General features: G+C 36.5%; 1 protein-coding gene across 2 annotated transcripts in view; it reads left to right on the top strand.

The window, feature by feature from the left end:
- SPTLC3 (serine palmitoyltransferase long chain base subunit 3) overlaps positions 1–27,488 on the top strand; it is a 192,679-nt gene that overhangs the window by 150,985 nt on the left and 14,206 nt on the right. For both annotated transcript variants that reach the window (XM_027840439.1, XM_027840440.1), the window contains exon 10: positions 19,771–19,906. In XM_027840439.1, the coding sequence (XP_027696240.1) occupies positions 19,771–19,906 (136 nt within the window). The remainder of the gene's footprint in view (positions 1–19,770; positions 19,907–27,488) is intronic.

Genomic DNA, 27,488 nt, shown 5'->3' with positions numbered 1-27,488 from the left:
CTTATGCCATCCATACTCTCTCACTCATTTATGCTCATTTACCAAGTGGTTAGTTAGGATTAAGAGTGCAATTCCTAGCCAAGGACCTAAATAGGCCCACATAGAAAGCAAAACTGAATTTGCTCTCAGCACGTGCTCTGAGGCTAATCAGTCACAAATGAACACTGAGGATTTAATTCTGAGCCCAGGATCCTGGATTATAGAAGTAAAATTAGAAACTACATTTTTAGGTCACTACATGTTTCTGCCTTAGTATTACTTCAACTAGCTCATCTAATTTTTAAATCTCTAGGTTGTTTGCTTGAGCTATCATTCATTTTAAGACATATTTTTGGCTATCAAAATAGTGTCCCAAAAGCCTTGATGGAGTTTTACACCTTAGACTTACCTGTGGGTTTTTAACTTAATTTAATTCTCTATTGAACTGCCAGCATAGCATAATGGTTAAAGGGCTGTCAGAGTTAAACACCCTGGATTCAAGCCTTCCTTCTAACATATACTAGCTGTATCATCAAGGCAAATCACATAATCTCCCATTGCCCCAGGCAACTCCCTCAAATTAAAAATTACCAACAGTTTCTGATTTACCTTCTCATTGGCAGCAGTGGTTTCCATACCAGAAGTTCAATGATGAAAACACAGGTCCAGATACTCTCCCCTTCAAAAGAAAAATCATTTGTTAGGAGGAGTTTAGAAAACTCCGAAGGGTCTTCACCAAATCTCTTGATTAATTTATGACCTAGTACCTTTTCTTTATCAGCTGTCAAAATGGCTTAAGATAAAGAAAATTACAAAAGTTAAAATATATATGAACTATAACTTTAAATCAGTTATACCCATTTGTACTAATTATCTTGTTCATATTTATTCCATTCCACTTTAATCAGAGTTATTTATATGTGTTTGAATGCATTTTTATATAGGAATAAAAAATAGACACCGAATTTGTAATTTCAGTGATATAGGAACTCTTCAGGGCAAGGAATATTAATAGTCTTCTCAGCTCTGACCACAGGGCCTAATGAATAGTAAGCACTCAATAAATGTTTACTGAATGAATGAGTTTATACAGTTTTCTCCAGAAATTAGCAGGTGAGATATCGAAATGGCTTCTAGTCCAAGACTGATTTGAAGAAAGTGGCACTAGCACTTTGCAGGTGTGACCTTGAACCTCTTTTCTATTAGTTAAAATAGGGCAAACATATTTTTATGCTTGGGTCTGATAGGTTTAAAAACTGGAGCAACTAAGTAAGAAAATTTAGGGCTCCAGAAAAACAAAAAAGAGTATTCTGGGCAACAGCGATTAGATCTCAAAACAGAATTTTTTTCACTCTTCTTTATATGGGATAAAAATCACAAATTTCTCCAATGAAACACTGTTTTCTTCTAATGCAGCATTAATTTTGAATTTGAGCTTTTGGAAAACATCTCTATTCATGTTAATGATAAATATAATTTTTAAATTACTCCATTTAATCTCTTTAAGAGTTATAATCTACCTGGGAACTTTTATCCCTACTCATAGAAAAAAAAAGTAAAAACCAAAGACAAAAGAAGGTTAGGTGCTAATTATACATTATATGTCTACTTCACTGCTTTAAAGGAGATCACCATGTATGTTCACAGACATTCACACACAAAACATGTATGTCCATTTTCAGGTGGTACCTATATCCATAATCTTAGATTTAGTGATGGAGGGGACCTGAGAGGTCATTGAGTCCAACTGTCTTATGGTGTTGATGAAGAGAAACTAAAGCACAAAGAAGTCAAGGGATTTGTTCCAGGTAGGAAGGAGCAGAATCTGAAACTCTTTCCACTGCAGTCAGGATACAAACAACTTAGCTGACTACATTTTCCCTACACAGAGATTAGCAGTGGGGCCCCAGGAAAGGCCAAGACCCCAAGAAAAGGCCTTAGGCACAGAATGCTGGGTTCCTACCTGCCCCTGTCACTTCATTCCAGGACATCATACAAACCCTTCGCTTCTCTGACCTTCAGTTTCCTTGTCTGTAAAACAAATATCTGCCTTGACATAGTAGGTCTCGAATGAGACATTTTCTAAGATGTAGGTCTGAAAGAACCAGAAATCTCATTTAGCAGCTTTAAAAGGAAATGTGGTCATTGATACACACTGGCTACATGTCCCTGGACAAGGCATTTAACCTTCACTGAGGGTTTGTGAACTTCTTAAAAAATATTTAGATAGCTGTATTTCAATATAACTGGTTTCCTTTATAATTTTATATGATTTTATTTTATGCATTTTAAAATAGGATTCTCAAGAGGGGTCCACAGGCTCCAACAGACTGAGTAAAGGGGTCTATGACCAAAAAAAAGAAAGTTAAAAACCCCTGCTCTAAGACTATATAAATTGTGGCACAGGTGCTGATCTGCATCAATGAAAGGAGTTTCCACACCAGAATTTCTTTCCCAATGAAATTGCAGGTCTGCTACATTTTTTTTTAAATATTGAAGTATTCTATAAATTATAAAGTGCTATACAAACGTGAGTTTTAGTTTTTAGGTTCGTTACTTTGAAACCATTTAGTGAATGGGTCCATTAGCCCATAAAACATATATTGTACTCTTCACTCGCTGTCTGCACACCTCAGTATGTATTCTAACCCTCTAGCAAAATAGGGAAGAACCTGCCTGATGTTTCCTAAACAATCAATCACCAACTACAAACAGAGGCAGACAACTAAGTAAAGGAAAAAGAAGGAGGGAAGGGAAGAAGGAGGGGAGGGAAGAAAGAGAGAAAGATAGGAAGGGAGGGTATACATTGCCCTCTCCTAAATGATTTCAGATCATTGGCATTTCAGCAATACCTAATATTTAACACATGGAGTGAGATATGAACTGCTGGCTTTCAGCTGAGAGACTGACATGTCTTGTGATTAATAACCTGTTGTGCATAGTAAATATGTCCTCCACAGCACTGTGCTTTGATTGGGGGGCCAGCAGTGAAGGCATGGCCTCACTACCTTATGCCCATTTCCATACAGCACTGATTCTGATTACTAGGCTAACACAGTTAGCTAATGAGCTAAATTGTAGTGACAAGGGCATAGATACTTGGCTTTACACGACACTCAAAATGACAGCAACCACTTCTACTTTCCCTCTTCTGCCCCTCTACTTAAAATCACCATTGCTTCATACCAACTCAGGATATAGTTTTACAAGAGTTCAATAAAAACTGCACTTGATTTTGCCTTGACGAGCTCAAAGAAAAACATATCACTGGATTTATAGATGGCTTTATGGAGTAAAATGAGAGCCTTTGCTGCCTCCTTCCACTCTTCCTAAAGACAATATGCCATTTCACAGCATGAGTGACAAAGAATTTTTTTTTCTTCATCAAGCTTATTTCCTCTAGGCATATAGGTTACCAAAAGGAATAATTCACAGAATCTTTTCTAGAACTAGAGGGAACCATCTAATTTCCTCACTTTATAGATTAGGAAACTGAGGTCAAGAAACGTTAAGTTACTTTGCCCAAAATCATAATAAGTAGCATGAGACTTTGGTCCCACAACTATAAATTCAGATCTTCAAGTAAAGCATTCTTTCTCCTGCATCATGAGCTGGAATATAACACACATGGAATTACACATTAACTATGTTCAGAGAATAGATGAAAATTATTCCATCCATAACTTCCTAGAGATTGAAGGGAAAGTCACCATTCCAAAGTGGTTTTTGTAGACAATAAGAATATTTTCCTCATCATTAGCTCATTTTCAGCTAAGCAGTAAAGGACAAAAGTGCAGTGGTGCTCCACACCCTGGCACCACTGAGTAAAAATAAAATCTGGCCCTGGTTTGGAGAAGTCTGATTGGGTAACTTGCTATCTCAGCAGGCCCTAAGAAGACGCAGCTGGTGAATATTAAGGCAGGTGGATTTGTGTATTAAAGAATTCAACATGTGCTCTGAATTCAATGAAGCCTAGTTCTAGCGTGTAAATACATCTGAGTGGTGTACCCATCAAAGACTAAAATACCATTGGTCCCCTGGTTTCAGCTTTCTGGATAGTGCTAGGGAAAAATGTGAAGTATTATCAACAATTTCCTAGAACCTCAGGAACAAGATAGTTTATAACTAATGCTACCAGCTAACTTTCTGGAATTCTATGTCATTTGCAAAGTAGAAGAGTTTATGGTATAGAGAGATTTCTAGATACTAGGTATATTTTGATCAAGCTAGTGTTTCTCTACTTCACAATTTTAATGAGGTCTGTCCCTATCAACAAAACTCAAATTCTACCCATTTCCTGAATGTAAAAGCTGGGCAGAGACTTATTCCTTGCCAAAATAAGACTGGTAAGTGGTAAAATCAGGATGTAGCCCTTCCATTTCTCTTCCCTCTACTTAATCCACTTGGCCTTCAAAATAGTACAGAAGAAAATAAAGCAGAATGCTTCAGTGGAAAACATCATGCATCAAATACTGAGCTAAAAGGAATATTAGCGATTATATAAGGAAACTGAAACCCAAAGAGGTACAGTTATTCCTTCCATATTGCAGGGTATAACATTCCTGAAAGCTGGAAAATCCACATAAAAATTTTTGGCCCTCCTTTCATACCAAAAAGAAGAAAAGAAAAAGAAAAGTCTGAATTTTTTTCTTTTTTCTTTTATGGAGTATTTACAGTACCTTATTGTAAAATTTGGGTTAAGTATTTGGTCATAGGTTCTGTGTCATCTCTTGGCCTTCACATGTCATCTGTTGCTTCTACAAACTCCCCCAAAATTCCCATTTAATTTCTTATGCCAATCCTTGAAATATCAAAACTATAATGTTGTGATGTGGAAGGAATAACTGTAACTTGTCCAAGGTCATGCAAGTGGTTAAGGGGTTCAGCTGGAATTCAAACTAAATCCAAATATTGTGCCCTTGCCTTTATATCACAACTGTTCCTTTTCTCTAAAAACAACCCATTGATTATCTAACATTAGCTCTGCATCAAATTGTAACTTTGTCTTCAGCAACCCTCTCTCCTCTCTATGGACTATTACAATAGAACTTCTAGTTGTTCTCCCTGCTTCAAGTCTCTCGCCACAACAATTCATCCTCTAAAGAGTTGTAAACTGATCTTCCTAAAATACAGAGCTGACTATATCATCTCCCTATTCAATAAATTCCAGCGGCTCCTTATTACCTCCATGGTCAAATATAAAATCCTCTCTTTGGCTTTCAAAACCCTTCATAATCTAGCCCTTTCCAATCTTCTTATACCTTACTTACTCTCCTCCACATAGCCTCTGATCCAATGACACGGGCTGTTCCTTGCACACATCACTCTATCCCCTGACTCTGAGCTTACTGTCCTACAGACATAAGTCTCTCCCTCTTTATCCATACGTCATAGCTTCTCTGGCTTCCTTCAAGAGTTAAAGTTCCATCTTCTGCAAGAAGAAGCCTTTCTTAGTTCTCTTTAACCTTGGTGCCTTCCCTCTGAGACTTCGCACAATTTATCCTGTATATATCTTGTTTGTACATAGTTGTTTGCATGTTGTCTCCCCCATTAAACTGTAAGCTCTTTGAGGGCAGGAACTGGTTTTTCTCTTTCTTTATGTGCCAGCACTTAGCAAAATGTCTGGCATACAGTAAACATTTAACAACTTCTACTTAATTAACTCTCTGGACCTCCAACCTATCACAGGCACATATTTCCATATCCCATCCCCACAAAACCTTCCTCTTGGCTGGCAGTTAGATTTGAAAAGGAAACTGAAAAACTGCTCCCCTCCTTTGAGGGGTCAACTGATAACAAGTTAAGGTTTAAATCTTCCATCAGTATTTTCGTAACAGACATATCAACCAAAATGAAATTGCTCTCTAATAACAGAATTTCAGGGACCCCAAGATATTTTTTATTCTAGTTGGCTTTTGTTTTTTGGTTCAAACCTATAATTTCACGGGTTCACTGAACTTCCCATAAGGAAACTCCCTCTACCAACTCAGTTCAGCAACTGCTCTGCATTTTATATTAGAAAGACTTGGGAGACTAAGAGGTTATGTGACTTATCAGAGTCACACAGCCAGCATGTGTCAGAGGCAGCACTTCAATATAGTTTTCTTGTCTCTCTAGCCACTATATCATGCTGCCCTTTCTCCCTGAAGGATGTGGGAATAATTTAAAAAGCAGAGAAAGGTTAGGGAGTAGATATTTAGAAGCATTCCTCAAAACCTGAAGGTATGCTTAAGGAAAAACAGGAGGTAGCTTGTGGGAGGCAAGCCAAACCACTACTACTACCTCAACCATTACTTTTTCTGAGATCTGGATGGACACAGCCCAGAATTCTGAACCCAAGGCCTTGAGATAAGCACTGACCCTTCACCATTTCTGTTTTCAGTGCCCCATTACAATATGAGCTCAAAAGCGAGAACCATTTCTGCTTTTCTATTTATACCCCTAGTGCTGAGCATAGTTCTTTGCATAGGGTAAGTGCTTAATAAATGCTTTTTTCTTTCATTCAATGAGGCAGCCATCTACTGGCAACGTAAGCCCTATTCTTGCACAGTAATGGAGCACACATTTAATAGGGGTATCATTGAGTTCTGACTAGGGTCTATAAAAGTATGAATTTGATCATAAAATTATCTCTTAACCCTGGATATTTAACATCAAAAATAAATTGATAAATCTCTAAGTCTATCCAAGAAAATCACTCTTAAAAGTATTTTGGGGGATTTTGTTGTTTTTTGTTGTTGTTTTTTTCCCCATCCTGCTAAGTGAGTTTGTCACCTCTTAAGTAATCCTTATTATTCTGGCAGATCACCAGACTCTATCTTTTGGGGGATTCCTTTGCTGCTGAAAGTGTTAGAAAACAAAGTGTTCCGTCTGATGTCTGTTTAAAATAACACACATCAAGTTTCTGTCTCCATGTTCAAACTTTTCTTCACAACCCTCTTTCTTTCTCCTGCCTTAAAGCTTTGTGATGATCTGGGGAAGAATCTTTTTCTGAGGAATCCCCATGGAAACAGGAGATAGGCAGAAAAAGAAGAGGAAGAAAGATTACTGAGTATTTCACAGCCAGACATTTTGGGCACCCATTTGATTTGTATTCTGAACGTTTACTTTTTTAGAGTAATGGATTTTTTTAATTGAAGATATAATTTGTGGAAATATCCTTCTAGTATCAGAGAAAGAACTCTTATTTTCCAAGTAATACTGTCTCACCATGTGTTTTAAACAGCCAAGTCTGTATTCAGTACTATGCTACATAATTTAAGTAGAGAGTAAGCAATGTGGTACAGTTCTGTATATATTTTAAGAAAACAACAAAATAAGTCAACTCAAGGCATCTGGGTATATCCGTGTTTCCTTTAATAGACAACCATTTTTTTGAAAGCTACAGAAAAATGAATGTAACACCAGAATTGGCCTACATGATCACCAAAGCCTTTCTTTTCATTTAATTTTTTACCAAAATGCCTTTCATTATCATTGAATGCTGGATTGAGAGGAAATGTTCTTTAACTTTTGACAGATCTGGGAGCTTCCACTGTTTGTATTTCCTCCTAGACCTTCAGAGATTGACTTGTACTAAACATTTTTGGAAATACCACAAACCACTGTTTTTATTAGCAACCAAAAAGCTTTGTAGTAGGACGCCTTGTGTTTTGTTTTCCTTCTCCTAGACCAGCTGGTTTTGTTTTAATAGCACTGGAGAGATGGTTAAAGTGCTTGTGGCCTTTTTTCTAACCCAGTAGATTTCTTAAGAAGGAAAAGTTTGGAAAATGAACTGATATAATAGCAATATACAGAGTGTCTTCACAGACTGGTTAGCAAAGGACGTTTCCTGCTTTCTGTAACAGGGCAGAGGTAGAAGGTGAGGTTTATTCAAATAACTGATCCCTTTGGAATAAACAGATTACAAGACATTTAATCTCTGGCTACAGTGTCTACCAGAGTACAAGATATAATTCAACCCTTAAGATCATAGGATTTTGAGCTGAAAGTGACTTTAGAGATCATCTAATCCAAAACCCTCACTTTACCGATAAGGAAACTAAGGCTCCTCTCAGTTGCTCAGTGAAGTGATCTGCTCAAGTACTACATAATTGAGTTGGGATTATAACCCACATCCCCTTATTCAAAAACTAGTGCTCTTTAAAATGGTAATTATACGCTTAGTGATGGTGGTGATGGTGGTGGCAGTGAGCATAATGATGATGATAAGTTTCTGAAAGCCTATGATAGAAATATATTCCACAAATGCCTTTTCATCCCCAACTGCTCCCTAGCCTAAACCACCACCTAAATCTTACTTAAGCCAGAAATACTTAGCCCTCTCCTAAGAACCTAGCCGTATGGCCAAGTACACACTTGCCTTCCTTTGCCTATAGTTTATTCAGCCATGGAACCACATCTCCTATGCAATGTGGTCTTAATGGTGATACCATGAAAAAAAGGTAACAGAATCTACTAAAATGGAAGTTCTCAGAAGTGGTGGGGAGTGGGGCATGGCAACATCAAGTAGTCCTCATGCCACTAAAATGGGATTTATCTGAGTGCCTTCTTTGGACTAAATGCTATGAACTGCTTACCCAAGCATCAAGAATGATCAGTGCTAATGATACAACATTTAATCATGGACCTCATAATGATAGTACTATTCAATCATGGACCTCAGAGCACTATATAAGTATGGTGATCCCCATTCAATATTGATGAGGAAATTTTAATAGGAATAGATGACTCCCCTGGCCCTCCAAGTCTGGAAATATGTTTTCAATTTTAAAGAGTGAGCAATATAGTGACTGAAAAGAACTGTAACTTATCCAACTTCCTGAAAAATCTTTCATAGGAGTCATTCATAGTAACCTCCATAAGAAAACATTATAACCACAAAGTGTTATAAAACCCTGTCTGCTGTACTAGGCTGACTGATTCAAGAATACAAAACAAAGGGCAATAATAAAACATGCAATTCTTAAAAGAAAAATATGTTAGGGGTTGGTAATTATGATCTGTTTGGGCAGTTACTGAATGATAGGAAGTAAAAAGGTGAAATTAGCTGATGACACAGTTATATTTAGTTTAATTAATGCAAGGGACAGAAGGACTTAGTTAAGTAGTAGGGCAACACAATGAAAGATGAGTCATCATAGACAAGTGCAAAAATAATACCACTGAGAAAAGCAATTTAGATCATTTGTAATACTTTCAACCTATGAATTCATTGTAGCCTCTCAGGGGAAACATTGAGAAATTATTTGGAATAGCTTGATGAAGTCATCTTCTCATTGTGCAGGGGTAATCAACAAAAAGCATAAATAGTGAAGGCGACTAACCATATGCTAAACATTTCAATGTTAATGTTGTAAATATATCAGTGCATTAGTTTCAACTATTATATTCAAAATACTTCTCTCCCACTCCTCTTCATTCAATTCTTGTCCTTTTCATTGTCTACTGTCTCCTTATCTCCTTAGTCCCTCATCATCCTATGTATGTACAGAACATTTATCATAAAATGTTTTACTAAAAAAGCAGAAAGAAACAGTATTGCCACTTTTTGGTCTTTCTGTTTTTTAAATGTGTTTCCCTTCATAATATGCACAAGTTACTAGGCTCACAACATGTTGCAAATGAGTTCTTCATCAAGAACCACTGAGGTTATATCTACGCAACAAAATTCATCCAGATGTTTCTGCAGCTCTCCAGATTTTTTACTCCTGTCCACCCTGCACATCTGGCTTGTTTTTTCATTTGCCTAAGTTTTTTTCTTCCCATGGGGAAGTGAGAGAGTGTAGAAAAAAGAAATGTATATTTTAAGGAGTCCTACATCTGAATCAATCTCTTTGGTTCAAAGGAAAGTCTTGCCTGGTGGGCCAAGAGTAAGTCCAATGACAAATACAAACTGGTTTCCACAATGACCTAGACTTTCTTTTTTCTCCAAGCTAAATGCAAGTCCACTGAAAAAGGAAAATGCTGTGAATGTAGAAGTATACCATTAAGATGGCTCTGGATCAAAACATTTTTATTCTCTGGGTGAAAGTAATTAAATTCCATATCTTACACTTCAGAAATCACTCAAATCATGTTCTCCTGCATAGGAGATGGACACTGAAGAAATAAGTGTATTGATTATGAGAATAGGCATTCCTGGACATTTTTTTTCCTATTTCCTTGGCCAATGCCAATTTCCTTCATTTTGTCTTTGAATGATATATCCATCTCACTCTGTAACTAAACCTACAAGTGTGTATGAATTTTTAAGATTCCATAACAAATCATTTTCCAGTTATCTAGATAGTATAATGCTGGTAGTTCAAACTCCTGAACACAATTTTTTTTCATTCCTTCAAAAATAAGAAGATAGTAATTATCTACTAGTGTAAAGCACTATCCTCAATGAATCAGAAGACCACGTGGTGGTATCCCAGCAGAGTATGTATTCATAGCAAGGGAAATAGCCTCACTGTAGTGTGCATGGTTTATAATCTATTCTACAATCTCAACATCTCATTCTACAAGAGATACCACTCAATTTTAGCACACCCAGAGAAGCATGAGAAGGATGGTAAGGGAATTTTTTAACCATGTCACATGAGAAATAGATGAAGGAAACTGGGATGTTTAACATCAAAAAGAGAGGACATACAAGGGCCATGATAACTGTCTTTAAATACTTAAAGGCTACTCAAATGGAAAAGATATTAAGTTTATTTTGTACAGTTCTAGAGGGTAGCACTGATATGGCACTTCAAAAGTTACAAAGATATATAACATATATACATATGCATATGCTTGAACCACACAATAATCCTATGATGAAGATCCTACAGGACTCACTATTGCCCATTTTATCAATAAGCACTATGGTTTAGAGAGGCTAAGTGATTATCACAGGTAGGGTTTAAACTCGGTCTTCCTGACTCTCAAGTCCAGCACTCTTATCAATTATGTCATAAAATCTCAGAATTAGAAAAGACATCAGAGGCCAAATTGTACTCATATAGGAATATTATCCGCATAGCCAACAAACGGTCAACTAACCTTTACCTTAAGACTTTAACTGAAGAACTCTTATCTCCAGTGGAAAAGAAAATTTTCATTACTTCAAGCCTAAGTCTATCTCATCCAGCTTCTCAATATACTTTGTTCTGTCTAGTGAAGTTAAGCAACACAAGTTAATCCACTTCTATAAAGCCTTATCTTCTCTAAGTTCTAGTTCTTTCAATCAGTATATTCTAGTGACAATGGCCTTGAGGTCCCTCATCCTAGTCACTCTTTTCTGGATTTCCCCAGCTTGACAGTATTCTTCCTTCACTACCAAGCCCCAATCTATCTTCTGAACATTACTAAACAATACTCATTTCCAGCACTCTCAGGTCAACTAAACTAGTCTTTTCCCTGTTCCTAACACGTGGCACTCCAGCTTCCATCTCCATAGCTTTGCAATGGTTTCCAATGCATAAAATTCACCTAAAATTCACCCTCTTCATTTCTGCCTCATTGAACAAATCTCTTCCTTCAATATACTGCTCAAGTGCCATCTTTTACACAAAGCTTTTCCTGCCCTCCCACCCTACCACATATTTAACTACCTTGCAGTTACTTTGTATTTATTCTGTATGTACATATATATACATATACATATACATATATATATATACACACACATGAAGATTGTATCCCCAGTAGAAAAGTTCCTCAAGGATAAGGATTACTTCATTCTTTGCATTTATATTTCTGATATATTGGCACTTGGCAGGTGGTTAATAAACACATTTTGAGTGATTGCTGTGTAGAAACCAGAATTAGACACAAAACTCCAAATGTTGTCTGACCAGAGCAGGTACAATAGAACTATTACCTTCCTCAGTACGTTATGTTTCTCTTAATGCAAGCTAAGATCACATTACATTTTGTGATTGTCAGGTCACACTGGTGACTCACACTGAATTTTCAGTCCATTGAATCACCCAAATTTTTTCAAATAAACTGTTATCTAACCACACTTTTCCACCTTGTACTTATGAAGGTGACTTCTAAAGCCAAAGGTAGGAAATTATTATTTTTACTATCTGGCATTTATATAATATTAAATTGAATGTTGCTATATTTATCTCCATAACCTAGTCTCTCAAGATCTTTTTAGACACTGTCATTGAATATGTTAACCATTACTCCCAGCTTTGCAGTACCTTCAAATCAAATAAGCATGTATGCCATATTGCATTTGTTCTAGTCATTTATAAAAAATATTACACAATACAGGATCAAGTATAGATCCACTTAACTGTTTCATCTATGAAAAAGAGCCCTCGCTTTAAAAGAAGTCAGGCAGATTTTGATGAGAATCAAATAAAGTAAAATGATATGGTGTTTGTGTGGACATGATTCTTAAGGTTACCTGGGCTAATAGGGAGATGCTCAATGTTTGCTAAGAAAACATGTTCTGGACTTGTATTATGCGAAAATGAAGAAAGCCTGGGGGAGTAATACGGTAGGCATTAACACTGACAAATACGTATATTATTAGTAGTGCAAATTAGATGAAGGGCAAATAGAATGTTTATGGGACTAAGATTTTGAAAGTCAGTTTGAAATATTTCATTGAAAATCTCAGTGCTACATACAAGCAAGTCAAGGGCCCATTTGAATACTTAACTCTGAATTAAATTGATTCTTCTTCATTTGGCCTGGTCCAAGGGGCAAATTCACTAATTTTACCTGGGTAAAGATCTAGTTGTCTCAAATGCTTAAAACTACATTGTATCAATTCTAAGACCTGGTTTACTCCTCTTATGATCCATTCCAATTCTTGTAACATAAATAAGAGAAGGAATATGTCCATACATTTCCACCCAAAAAAAAGATGTTACACAGGCAATAAGTGTTGATTTTTATAACTGTCAATTTCTGTGTCTAAATGATATTAGATTGTCATATATTCTCAGACTCATATCTACTTAAAGACAGATTCAGGGCCCTCTCTTCAGAAAGTGTAGCCATTAATTCACTTGAAGACAAAACAAAGGCCTGAAATCTCTATTCAAACTCCTCTACAGATCAATCAGACTCAGCCTCTTTTAGTATATGGTCAGTCAGTCAACTAACATTTATTAAGTGCCCACTATTTGCCAGATGTAGTCCTAAGTGCTGGGCATGCAAGGAAAGGCAAACGACAACTCTCAAGGAACTTATATCTAATGGGAGAGACAACATGAAAACAACCATGCACAAACTAGTTATTTTCATATTGTTTCTCTCATTAAACTACAAGCTCCTGGAGACCAGAGTTGGTCTTCAAACTAAACACGTACAGGATAAAATGGAAAGAAAGAGATAGGCTTTAAGAGGGGTCTGGAAAGGCTCCTTGCAAAAAGGGAGATCTTAGCTGGGACCTGAAGAAAGACAGAAAGTAGAGAGAGGCAGTGAGAAAGTTTCAGACATGAGGGACAGTCAGTGAAAATTCCCAGTCAGGAGATGGAGTGTATTATGCTAGGAATAACAAGGAGGCCAATGTCTTTGCATCAAAGAATACAAGGTATGGAGCAAGTCAGGGAGCATGAGGTAGAATAAGACTGGAAAGACAGGAAGAGCTCAGGTTATGGAGGGTTTTAAAGGCCAGAGTATGTTGTATTAGGCTCTAAAACCAAGAAGGAGCTATTGGAGTTTATGAATAGACAAGTGACATTGTCAAACCTGGGGATTAGAAAGATCAATTTGGCAGCTGAGTGGACTACAATACAGAGAGATGCAAGGCAGGGAGACTGATCAGCAGGCTACTGCAATAGTCTAGGTGTGAGGTGATGAGGAACTACATCTGGGGACAGTGACAGAGAAAAGAAGGGGCATATACAAGAGATGTTATGAAAATTGAAATTACAGGTCTTGGCAGTGATTGGATATAGAGGCAGTGGGTAACAGAGTAAGAATTTGAGATTGTCACCTATGTTGTAAGCCTGGGTGACTAGGAGGATGGTAATACCCTCCACACTAATAGGGAAACTAGGAAGGGGGAAAGGTTTGGGTGGAAAAATAATGAGTTCAGTTTCTGACATTCTGTATTTAAAATATCTATGAGACATTCAGTTAGAAATGTCCAAAAAGCAATTGGAGTTGAGAGACTGGAGATCAGGAAAGTAAAGACTAGACAAATAAATCTGAGGATCATCTGCACAGAGGCAGTCAGTCAGTCAGTAAACATTTATTAAATACATACTATGTGCCTGAAACTGTGCTAAATTCTGGGGAAATAAAGACAAAAGACTATCCTTGCTCTCAGGGAGCTCATAGTATAATACAGGAAAGAACATGCAAACAGATAGGTTTAAACAAACTATACACAGAAGAAATGAGAGTTAATCAACAGAGGGAAAATATATAATTAAGAGGTATTGGGAAAGGCTTCTTGTAGAAAGTAGAATTTTAGCTGGGACTTGAAAGAAGCCAGGGAAACCAGGAGACCAGAGAAACCAAGAGGCAGAAATAAGAAGGGAAAAAAATTCCAGGAATAGGCATAGAGATAATAGTTGAATTCACTGGAGTTGATTAGATCACCAAGTGAAAAAATATAGAGGGAAAAGAAAAGAGACTCACAGTTAACTGGCATCACCCAAAAATCCAAAAAAAGACACTGAGGAGCAGTAAAAAAACTTTGGAATAGAACCAGCAGACAGCAGTAACATGAAAACCTAGAGAGAGGTCTGTATCAAGCAGAAAAGGATGATCAACAGTGTCAAGGATTGCAGAGAGGTCAAGAAGACTGAGGAGTAAGAAAGCCATTAGATTTGGTGATTAAGAGAACACTGGTAATTTTGGTGAAAGTAGTTTCAGTTGAAAGATGAAGTTGGCACTGCTAGGTCTATGTTCCAAAAATATTCAAAAAATGGGAAAAGAACATATTTGTACAAAAATATTTATAGCAGCTCTTTTTGTGATGGCTAAGAATTAGAAATCAAAGGGATGCCCATCAGCTGGGAAATGGCTAAACAAGCTGTAGTATATGAGTGTAATGGTATATTAGTGTGCTATAAAAAATGATAAGCAGGATGAGTTCAGAAAAATCTGGAAAGATATATAGAACTGATGTATAGCAAACTGAACAGAACTAGGACAACATTGTATACAGTAACAGCAATATTGTTCAAAGAAGAATTGTGAATGACTTAGCTATTCTCAGCAATACAATGATCCCAGACAATCCCAAAGGACTAATGATGAAGCATACTATCAGCCTCCAGAGAAAGAACTGATATTGATTGAATACACACTGAAGCATGCTATTTTTCACTTTCTTTCTTTCATTTTTTTCCTTTTACTCGAGTCTTCTTGTACAAAATGACTAATATGGAATGTTTTACATAATTGCACATGGATAATCTATATCTGATTATTACCATCTCACGGAGGGAGGGATAGAATTTGGAACTCAAAACTTTAAATAAAAATGTTTTTCAAAATTTTTTAAAAGAAAGATGACGCTGAGAACCAGAATGGAGAGATAAGAATTTGAGAGGATAAGAAGTGGAGACATGAAGTAAACAGTCTTCTCAAGTAATTTAGCCAGAAAAAGAAAAGCTGCAGGATGATAGGTAGCAGGGATAGATGGATCAAGTGAGGGCTTTTGGAGAATGAGCGTGACATGAGCATGTTTGCAAGCAATAGGAAAGCAGCCTGTAGACAAGGAAAGACTGCAAATAAGCAAAAGAGTAATGGAGATAATCTGCTAGAAAAGATGAGACAGGATTACTTATGCATATAGAAAAGTCTTCCTTAGCAAAGAGTAGGGTCACCTCTTCTTGTGAGACAGGGGTGAAAGATAATAGGGTAAGGAATCTTAGTGATATGAAATAGAGAGAAGAGGAAGCTCTTAGCAAATGGCCTCAACTTTTTCAGTGAAATATGAAGAAAGCATCATAGCTGAGAAGATAAGGAGTGAGGGAGCAATGGAAGGTTTCCTGAGGAATGAAAATAATTTAGAAAAGCAGATGTAGTAAGCGGGATAGCAAGTCTATTAGGAAGATATAAAAGGACTGCCTTGTCATAGTGAGGATGCAGCTGAGGTTATATAACATAGAGTTGTTGGGGGTCTAGTCAGCATGGTTTTATAATTTTCTCCATCTTTTTTCAGCATTCAAGTAAGAGCGAAGGCAACAGATGGTGGGAGTGATCCTAGGGCTGAAGCTTGACAATACAGTTTATTTGATAGGATAAGGGGAAAAGGAACTCGAGAAGAAGACAGTGCAGAGCTAGAATCTGCAGTGCAGATTCACTAATGGATAAAGATGAGGAAGAGAGGAAAATGTAGCTAGTGTAGGAATCATATCCTGGGAAGGAACTGACAGGTGGAGGTCACAGTGAGAATAAAGAACAAGTTTTGGGAATGCAAGGCAGAGGTAAAGGTAGATTGTCAAAAAAATGTGATCACATAAAGGAAAATCAGATGGAGAAGTGGAGCATTTGGGAGTAATAACAAGATAAAGAGTGTGACCATCTCTGTGTTGGATCTGAGATAGAGTGGCACTGGAAATCAGTGAAGTGAGAAACTAGTGGGTTAGGGTGTTTGAAGGAGTAAAATCCCTCAGTATAAGGAGAAAGTTAGAAAGCTGAAAGCTAAAGAGCTGGAACTGGGGAGGGAATTCCAGGTATGAGCATGCTTTGGAGTTTAGGTAGCCAGAAAGTGGGCCTGCAGTGTGATTCCATCACATGCTTGAGAGGCAACTCATTCGATCCATTTAATCACCGAAGCAATGACCACTCCACATTCATCACCCTGAAGGTGCAGCTTGTGAAGACCTTTATTACCTCACGCCCACTGATAAACACAAAATATTAGTACCTTAAGAACAGCCAAATAAAAGGAAAGACATTATTTTCTTTCTTTTTTTATTAATTTATTTTGATTTATCAACAATCACTCCCATATGCTTTTGAGTTTAAAATTTTTTCTCCCTCTTCCTCCTCACCAACCTCCCCAAGACGGCACACAATCTGATATAGGCGCTATATGTATGTGTGTGTGTGTGTGTGTGTGTGTATTCTTATTAAACATATTTAAGGAAAGACATTATTAAGAGTAGGAAATGTTTAGGCCCAGGAGAAAAAAATAAAAAGGAATTAAACAAGCAAGTACCAGGCACTATGTTAAGGGCTTAACAAATATTAGCACATTTGATCCTCATAACCACCTTGGGAGGCAGGTTCTGTTCCCATTTTACAGTTAAGGAAATCGAAGAAGACAGAAGTTAAGTGATTTACCCAGGGACACACAGTTAGTGAGGCCACATTTGAATTCAGGTCTTCCTAACTCCAGGCCTAGTATTCTTTTCCCTGTATCACCTAGCTGCTGAATTGAAGCATTAGATAGTATTTAATATTTACAAATACTCACAAGTATAAGAGTAGGAGGGGAAAAATAATCACTGTCATCAGCATAAGCTCCTGTCCATCTTCCAGAGGATGGTATCCATAACCAGCTTCTCTCAGAATTAATATTTAGTTAGGTACATGTCAACTATGTGATTCTGTTTGCAAAGGTTCTGTTTACATTCTCCTACTCTGGAGAAAATACTTAAGGGCATAGTTAAGTTCCCCCTTTTATTAAAAAAAAATTTTTTCTAGGGGCAGCTAGGTGGCGCAGTGGATAGAGCACCGGCCCTGAAGTCAGGAGGACCTGAGTTCAAATCCAGCCTCAGACCAAACACTTGACACGTACTAGCTTTGTGACCTTGGGCAAGTCACTTAACCCCAATTACCTCACCAAAAAAAAAAAATTTCTATTTTTTTGTTTTTATACTACCAGAGTTCTTTCCTTCCTTCCTCCCACTCAGACAGCCATCCTTTATTTAAAAATAAAAATGATATTTTTTTTAAAAAAGAAAGCAGAAAATTCAGCAAAAATTTGCCAATACACTGTAAAATATCTAACAATATATACAATATTCAACACTTCTCCATTTTCACAAAAGGTTAGGGTTTAAAAGGTAAAAGATATCTTCTCTCCTTTTGTACTAAACTTATTCTTTATAGTTTTGTAACATTTCTTTTTGTTTTGTAGTTCTTGTTCTGTCCATTTACATGTTATAGTCACTTGTGTTTTCCTGGCTCTGCTTACTTTACTTTGTATCAGTGCAGTTGTGTTTCTCTTTATTCATCGTATTTATCATTTCTTACAGCACCATAATGTTCCATTACATTCCTGTCCCACAGTTTATGTAGCCATTCCTCAAATGATAGACACCTACTTTCTTTCCAGTTCTTTACTACCAAAAAGAGTGCTGCTACAAATAGTTTGGTGTATATGGAATCTTTCTTATTGTCAATGCCCTCTTTGGAATATCTGCCTAGCAGTGGAATATCTGGATCAAAGGGTATGGATAGCTTAGCCACTTATTTAATTCCAAATACCTTTCCACAATGGTTGCACTAATGTATAGCTCCACCAACAATGTAGTAATGTGACTGTGAGCTCCTCCTCCATACATTTACCTAATTAATCAAACTATGATTCATCCTAGTCAAAAAGCTAAATAAGTTGTTCCCTGCCCCCCCCAATCGATCAGGCCCAAATAAGTCCAAACTCCAACAATCCAAATCATTTATCAGAAGTTGGGAAAAGTAAAACTTAATTCACAAGTACTTTTATTAAATATTTTCTTGGAGTGACCTCACCATGAGGCAAAGAGAAGCACTGTTATCATTTGCCCTTGCCAACTATAGACACAGAAGTGCAGGAAATTCTGAAGGGTGTTATGTTTGTGTCACTGAATTCAGTAATTTAGTATTTTACAAAGTTAATTTCATAATTAAGAAAATAACACTATCACCAGACACTCAAAGAAGATACCAAATTTCCATTTCTTAGCTGATATGCTTTAAAAATAATCTATTTAAAATAGATTAAGATCTAGCTTTGGGGTTTATTCCTTCTGTGCTTCATCTGTGAAATGAGACCAGATAAGTTCTAAAATATCTTCCAGCTCTAAAAGTGTAGAGTTCATCTACTCTAAGGAAAGATCCTGACTAGGCAGATGACTTGTAACTTACTGTGATTGCCAATGTCTACTCTCATGTGTAATCAATGGAGATATCACTGGTTAACATTCCCAGAATAAGGTATAGACTGATGCCTTGGAACACCAAACAAAGCCCTTACCAAGGCACAATTGACTACTTCATACTTTAAACTCTGATGTCACGTTTCTGGCTAAGAAAAACCAGCATTCCCCTTCAGAACACACACAAATCTCAACATGACCCAAAACTCTTCCTGCCATATATTACCCTTTTAAGTATTAATGAATGAGGAACTTCTCTTGGGACCTGGTTAGAATCAGAAAGAGAGGTGAAGAATAATTAATCTAGGGATGTTCAGTACATTAGCCCTAGTCCCAACAAAAAGCCATTCTCTTGCAACTGTCTCACACCCTAATGAACTATATACAACATACCCATAGCATTACACTCCCTTTTTTTTTCTCTAGCACCTCCTACATCTGCTGAGGGGAGCAACCATCTGTTTCCTACTGCATCTTCACCATGCTGAAACAGAAGCAGTACCTGTAGTAGCAAGGATATTTCCCTTCCACAGTACCACCATGATAGGATGGGAGCCAAAGTAGCCAGAATTTTGCTCTAGTCCTAGGGTTTTATTATTTCAAATTCTGCCTAGCCCCTAACAATAGGCTGAGCCAACATAAACACCTGATATGTTCCAACCAATGTGACTTTTGCTTCCTTTTCCTGACAACAAACCTTATCATAGTAATTCAATTAACTGATTGCATGCCTGTCTCTTTCCAGGAATACAGAGAATCCAGCAACTTGCACAAAACACAAGATACTTCAGAAAAAGATTGAATGAAATGGGTTTCATTATTTATGGCAATCAAGAGTCACCTGTTATTCCCCTTCTCCTTTATTTACCTAGTAAAGTAGCGTAAGTATTAAAATATCTTTCAAAGTAACATGTAAATGCTGAGATATAGTAAAATAATGCTAAGCCTCTGACTCCAATCATATTATTCAGTATAGGACTATATGCTTCAAATGAAAAAATATAAATTCATAAGTTGCTTTATGTACAAACTACCAAGAGTCAATGATTATTTCTTGATTATCTGTTCAGTAGCAGTTATTTCTTTTTTGGGGGGGGGGTTAGGAAATGGGGTTAAGTGACTTACCCAGAGTCACACAGCTAGTAAGTGTCAAGTGTCTGAAGCCAAATTTAAACTCAGGTCCTCATGACTCCGGGGTTGGTACTCTATCCACTGGGCCACCTAGCTGCCCCTCAACAGCAGTTATTTCAAAAGTAGAAGTAGCATTATACTGGAGGATGGTGCCCAAAATTCAAATATCCAACTATTCGCAACTTAACAACCTATGTAACCTTGAGCAAGTCACTTTAAAACATCCATATGTTAAGAAGGTATTCTTGTGAACTATTCTATGAAGTATGATTAAAGAGCACTGAGGTGAATATCTACAGATAGAAATAGAAGCAATATCATGATGAAAGTATACTATAGATCACCTGGACAAAAAGAAGAAAAAGGAGAGAAGTTCAGGAAATCAAATCACAAGCCTGGCCCAAAGGCCTGTTCTAAAGAATTTTTAGAATTCTATGGTTTTTTTAAAGTTGTTTTTCTTTACAATGTTTTTGTCTGTATAAATTATCCTCATGACACTGCTCACTTCATCCTATATCAGTTCTTACAGGTCTTCCCAGTTTCCTCTAAAACTCTCCATGTAATAATTTATTATGGCACAATAATATTCCATTAAATTCATATACTCTATACTACAGCAGTGGTACCCCCTTAGTGTTCAGGGTTTGACTACTACAAAAGGAGTTACTATAAATATTGTCATAGATATAGGTCCCTCTTCCTCTTCTCTTGTTATCTTTGGGTCAAAAGTCACAGTTTAGTGATTTTTTCAGTATGGTTTCAAACTGCTTTGCAGAATGGCAGAACCAATTCACAGCTCCACCAACAGCATGATAGTGTATTTATTTTCCCAATGATCCACCAAAATTTATCAATTTCCACTTGTCATCTTTGTTAATCTGATGACTGTGAGGTGAAAGTTTAGAGCTGCTTTAATTTTCATTTCTCTAATTATCAGTGATTTGAATGGTTTTTTTATATGATTTTTGATAGCTTGGATTTCTTTCAAACTGCCTGTTGATATCATTTAACACTTAACAAATAACATTTGACCTTTATCTATTTAGGAAAGGATCTAATACTCATAAATTTGCAACAGTTCTTTTTTACATATTTTGGATATATTTGGATTTTTATGAAAAATTTTTCCCCATTTCACTGTTTCTCTTCTAATTTTAACTGGGCTGGTTTTGTTTATACAAAAGCTTTTTTTTTCTAATTTTATACAATCAAAATTGTTTATTTTATCTATGTGATTCATCATGAACTCTCCCCCTATCCACAGATCAGAAAGATATTATCTTTTTTCTTCTCTAATTTACTTTGTGATATTACTCTTTATATCTACATCATGTATCAATTTGAAGCTTATTTTATGGTTTGAGATATTATGGTCTGTATATGGTAAATGATTTGAGACATTCTAAGCCCAAATTCTAACAGACTTAACCTAGAAATTTTTATCAAATAACAAGTTCTTACCCCAGTAATGGGTTTTGTTTTGTTTTGTTTTTATCAAACACTACTATGCTGTATTCATTTGCTTCTGTACGTTGCACACCTAAATTGTTCCACAGATCATCCACTCTTTTAAATAGGACCAATTAGTTTTGATGATTACTGCTTTGTAACAGTTTAAGATCTGATACTGCTTCATTCCTTTTTTTAATTTCCCTTGAGATTTTTTACCTTTTTTCCTCCAGATTATTTTGTTATTTTTTCTATCTTTATAAAATAATCCTTGGTATGGTTTGATTACTATGGCACTGAATATGATAATTCATATAATATTTTCATTTTTATTATACTGACATCACTACTCATAAGCAATTGCTATTTCTTAAATTATTTAGGCTTATATTTCTGTAAAAGGTCTTTGCATTTGTATTCATATAGCTCTTGGATGTGTCTTGGTAGACAGATTCCCACATACTGTATACATTCTCTAATTAGTTTTGAATGACAATGATCTTTAGAGGAAAAAAGGCAGAAAATAAAAGTTAATACAAGATTTAAACATAAGGTAAATATATTTCATAAGAAATATGAGATAACTTTTGCCTGCCCTTGATTTCACACTTCATTAGACCAACATGAATTACAACAAGAACTGTCAGATGAGACTGTTAAGTCATTGTCAATTATCTTTTTAAGATCTTGGAGGGACAGCTAGGTGGCGCAGTGGACAGAGCACCAGCCCTGAAGTCAGGAGGACCTGAGTTCAAATCTGCCCTCAGACCAAACACTTGACACTTACTAGCTGTGTGACCCTGGGCAAGTCACTTAACCCCAATTGCCTTAAAAAAAAAAAAAAGATCTTGGAGAATGGAAGAAATTGAATTGAAGAAGGGAAGATGATATTCAAGTATTTTTAAAAAAGGGAAAATAACAGAATCTGCAAGTCTATATATATATATATGCCAGTGAGTTTGATTTCACTTCCTACTAAAATTATAGAATGTGTTATTAAAAGGACAGTTAGTGAATATTTTTAAAAGGAATCAGTTTTAAAAGGACAGAGACAACATGATGTTGTAGAGGGAATATTCCAGATGAACTCCCCATATTCACCTCCACACAACTTTAAAATAATAACACATCAAACTTCTAGCATCAAGACAGGGGAGTGAGGAAGGAACCATCTGAAGCCCTTCCACATTCCCCTCCAAAAAACTAGAAAACTTCCTCAGAATTAGTCTGTGAGTATGGAAGCAGCTTACTAGCCCAGCAGCAAAGGTCTGTCTGACTGGAGTGGGATTGGAACAAAGTTCAAGAATCAGCAGTAGCCAGTCTCACAACAGGGGGCCTGCAGCAAGGCTCCCAGTCTGAGGCAACCCACCAGTAAGGCCCTGCCCTCCTGCAAACCAGAAGCCCCCTACCCAAGTGAGCAGTCTGTGTAGCACACCAAGGCCCCACACCAGCAACCTTACCCCCAGCACAAACTACTAGCAAGGCCTTGCCCCCACTGCTGACCAGTAGTGAAGCCCTCCCCCTGGGGCTGATCTGGCGCCTACCACCAGATAGACCTTGTTTCCATAGCAACTTAGCTGCAGGATCCTACACCTGGGGCAGACCAACAGCTGAACCCCACACCCACAGGAGAAGCTACCCTCCAGAGAAAGGAAGCAGCTAAGCTCTAAAGCCCAGTTAAAGTCAGCAGTAAGGCCAAGAGCCCCAGCACGGAACACTTGGGACAGGGCAGGACCAGAGCCCAACTCACATAAAAACACCAAATCACCAAAAAAGAGAGTAAAAAAATTAGCAAAAAAAAAAAAAGCTTGACTATAGAAAGTTAATACAGTGATAGAGAGGACCAAGAAGAGGACAATAATGTCAAAATACATGTGAAGCCACAAAAAAAAATGTAATTTAGTCTTAGGCCCAAAATGAATTCCTACAAGAGCTTAAAAAGGATTTTTAAAAAGCAAATTAGAGAAGTAGAAGAAAAATTCAGAAAAGAAATGAGAGCAATGCAAGAGAATCATGAAAAAAAAGAGTCAAAAGCATGGGAAAAGATATACAAAAATTTTACCAAGGAAAATAACTCCCTAAAAAATACAATTGGCCAAACGGAAAAGGAAGTACAAAAGCTCACTAAAAAATTAATTAAAAAAAAAAAAGAAAATAACTGCTTAAAAATTAGAATTGAACATGTGGAAACTAATGACCCTATGAAATATCAAGGTACAATAAAACAAAATCAAAAAAGTTAAAAAAAATAGAAAATGTGAAATTTCTCATTGGAAAAACAACTGACCTAGAAAATAGATCCAGGAGAGATAAACATAAGAATTATTGGACTATGTGAAAGCCATGATAAAAAAAAAACTGACAATATCTTTCAAGAAATCATCAAAGAAAACTGCCCTGATATATTCAAACCAGAGGGCAAAACAGAAATTCAGAGAATCCACTGATCATCACTTAAAAGAGATCCCAAAATGAAAACTCCCAGGAACAACACAGACAAATTCCAGAGTTCACAGATCAAGGAGAAAATATTATACAAACAGCCAAAAGGAAACAATTCAAATACTGTGGAGCTATAGTCAGGATTACACAGGATTTGGCAGCTTCCACATTAAAGAACTAGAGATCTTAGAAAGCAAAGAAATTAGGATTACAACCAAGAATCACCAACCCAACAAAACTGAATATAATTTATCAGGGGAAAAATGGACATTTAGCAAAATAGAGGACTTTCAAGCATTTCTAATCGAAAGATCACAGCTGAATAAAAAAATCTGACCTCCAAACTTAAGACTCAAGGGAAAAATTAAAAGGTAAAAAAGAAATAATAAAAAGAAAATGTAAGAAATTCAAAAAAGATTAAACTGTTTATATTTCCATATGGCAAGATAATTTTTGTAACTCTTAACAACCTTACTACTATCAGAGCAGTTAGAAGGAATATATATAGAGATGTGGATATGAGGTGACTTTGATGGGATGATACCCCCCCAAAAAATAAATAAATACAGGGTGAGAAACAAAATACACTGGAAGGATGGGGGAGATTGAATGGGGTAAATTATCCCAGATAAAAGAGTCATGAAAGAGCTATTATAATAGAGGGGAAGATCGGGGGGGGGGATGGTAGGCAAAGCTTAAACTTTACTTTCATCAAAATTGGCTTAGAAAGGGAATAACATATACACTCAGCTGGATACAGAAATCTACCTTACCCTATAAGGAAGTGAAGAGGGATGAGGATAATAGGAGCGGAAAGACAAAAGGGAGGATATATATTAAGGAGGGTGGTGATCAGAAGTAAAACAATTGCAAAGAGGGAAAAGGTGGGGGACAAGGGGAGGGAATAAACAAGTAAAAAATGGCATGGAGGAAAATACACAGTTATAACTATAAATGTGAATGGGATGGACTCATTCATAAAACGGAAACATAGTAGAATGGATTAAAAATCAGTGTCCTACAATATGTTATTTACAAGAAACACATTTGAAGCAGAGAGATACACACAGGGTAAAAGTAACGGGCTGGAGCAGAATCTATTATGCTTCAGACAAAGCAAAAGCAAAACTTGATCTGATTAAAAGATAAAGAAGGAAACTGTATCTTGCTGAAAGGCGACATGATGTGACAATGAAGTCTTATCAATACTAAACACATATGCTCCAAATGGTATAGCATCTAAATTTTTGAAGAAGTTGAATGAATTACAGGAGAAAACAGACAATAAAACTATACTAGTAGGGGACTCCAACTTTCCCCTCTCAGAACTAGATAAACCTAACCAAAAAGTAAACAAGAAAGAAGTTGAGGAGGTGAATAAAATTTTGGAAAGATTAGTTATGATAGATCTCTGGAAAAAACTGAATGGGAACAGAAAGGAATATACCTTTTTCTCAGCAGACCATGGCACCTATACAGAAACTGACCATGTATTAGGACATAAAAACCTAACAACCAAACATAGAAAAGCAGAAATAGTAAACATATCCTTTTCAGATCATAATAAAATAAAAATTACGTTCAATAATGGTCAATGGAAAAAGAGATTAAATTTAACAATCTAATCCTAAAAAGTGCATCAAAGAAAAAAATCATAGCAATAACTGATAATTTCATTAAAGAAAATGACAATAAGACAACATCCAAAATTTATGGGATGCAGCCAAAGCAGTAATTAGAGGAAATTTTATATCTCTAATTGCTTACGTCAATAAAATACAGAAAAAGCAGATCAATGAATTGGGCATGCACCTAAAAAAACTAGAAAAAGAATTAATTAATCCCCAATGAAACAACAAATTGGAAATTCTGAAAATGAAAGGAGAGAGTAATAAAATTGAAAGTAAGAAAACCATGGAGCTAATAAATAAAACTAGAAGCTGGTTTTATGAGAAAAGTCTCTAAGAAAAAAATTCTAATTAGCCATAAGCCAAATAAGAATTCCTAGAAGAGCTAAAGAAAAAGATTTTAAAAATCAAATAAGAATAGTAGGGGGAAAATTAGGAAAAGAAATGAGAGAAATGCAAGAAAATTAGGAAAAGAGAATTAACAACTTGGAAAAAGAGGTATAATATCAAACAGAAGAAAAAGAACTTAAAAAAGCAGAATTGGCCAAATGGAAAAAGAGATACCAAATCTCACTGGAAAAAAAAAACTCATCAAAAATTAGAATTGGGCAAATAGAATCTAATGACTCCATGAGACATCAAGAAACAATAAAACAAAGTCAGGCGGATGAAAAAATTCTCACTTCGACCAGACTACTTTGGAAGCACTGAAAGCTTACAGAATGCCTGCCCCTGAAGATTCTAGAATAACATAATATTCAAATACTCCCAAGAAAGCAACAAGAGGACCAGCCTAGACTTTCCCTCCAGAAGTGCTGCTGAGTACACTGGAAGAATGAGCAAACAAAATAAAGAATATCACCATAAAGAACTATTATGGTATCAGGAAAGTTCAAGACACAAACAACAGAAGAGAATGATCCTAAAACATTTATAAAGAAAGCCTCAGAGAAAAACAAAGCTTAGATTACAATTCCTAAAAGAGATAAAGCAAGAGTTTCAAAAGAGTTTAAAATGCTTTTTATAAATGAAATGACAGTTCTCAAGGAAAAAAATGGAAAAGAAATGATAGCTATGGAAGAAAGAATTTGAAAGGGAATTAATAACTTCACATAAGAGGTACAAAACCTTGCCCAAACAACAAAGTCTTTGAAAATTAAAATGGACTTGATCGAAGCCAATGACTTCATGACACAATCTATGTCAGAATACACATGGAACATTATTTGGGGTGCCACAGTTTATAAAGTGCATCAAATGGTTGGAAATTGTCCAAAAGACAAGAACCTCTCTTTGGAGGGGGTTCAAGAAAAGCTAGATGACTACTCATCAAGTGTTGTCATAGGGATTCTTTTCATGTATGAGTTGAATGAATTTAGATGGCCACTGAGGTCCCTTACAACTTTCAAATTCTGTGATTCTATGAAACAGAATGGTGAAAACACCCATGGTCATACCATAAGAGGATGAACTGAAAGAACTGTGATTGTTGGGGGCAAAGCCAAGATGGCGTAAAAGCAGTGACTTGCTTGAGCTATCCCCCTAACCCATCCAAATACCTGTAAAAAAAAAATGGCTCTAAACAAATTCTAAAGCAGCAGAACCCACAAAAAGACAGAGGGAAACAAATTTCCAGCCCAAGACAACCTGGATGGTTGATCAGAAAGGTATACCACGCCAGGTGGGGAGAGGAGCGCAGTTCGGCGTGGGCATGCAGGCCGCAGCACACCTGGAACAGGCCTCAGAGGACTAACTCGCGGACAGCTGCTGCGGTTTCCAGACTTCTCAACCCAGGAACACCAAAGACAACTTA

The sequence above is a fragment of the Vombatus ursinus genome, unplaced genomic scaffold, assembly GCF_900497805.2.
Source record: "Vombatus ursinus unplaced genomic scaffold, bare-nosed wombat genome assembly UNPS02014841.1, whole genome shotgun sequence".
NCBI lineage: Eukaryota > Metazoa > Chordata > Mammalia > Diprotodontia > Vombatidae > Vombatus > Vombatus ursinus.
The sequence above is the reverse complement of the archived record's forward strand: the minus strand, read 5'-3'. Positions and strand labels throughout refer to the sequence as shown.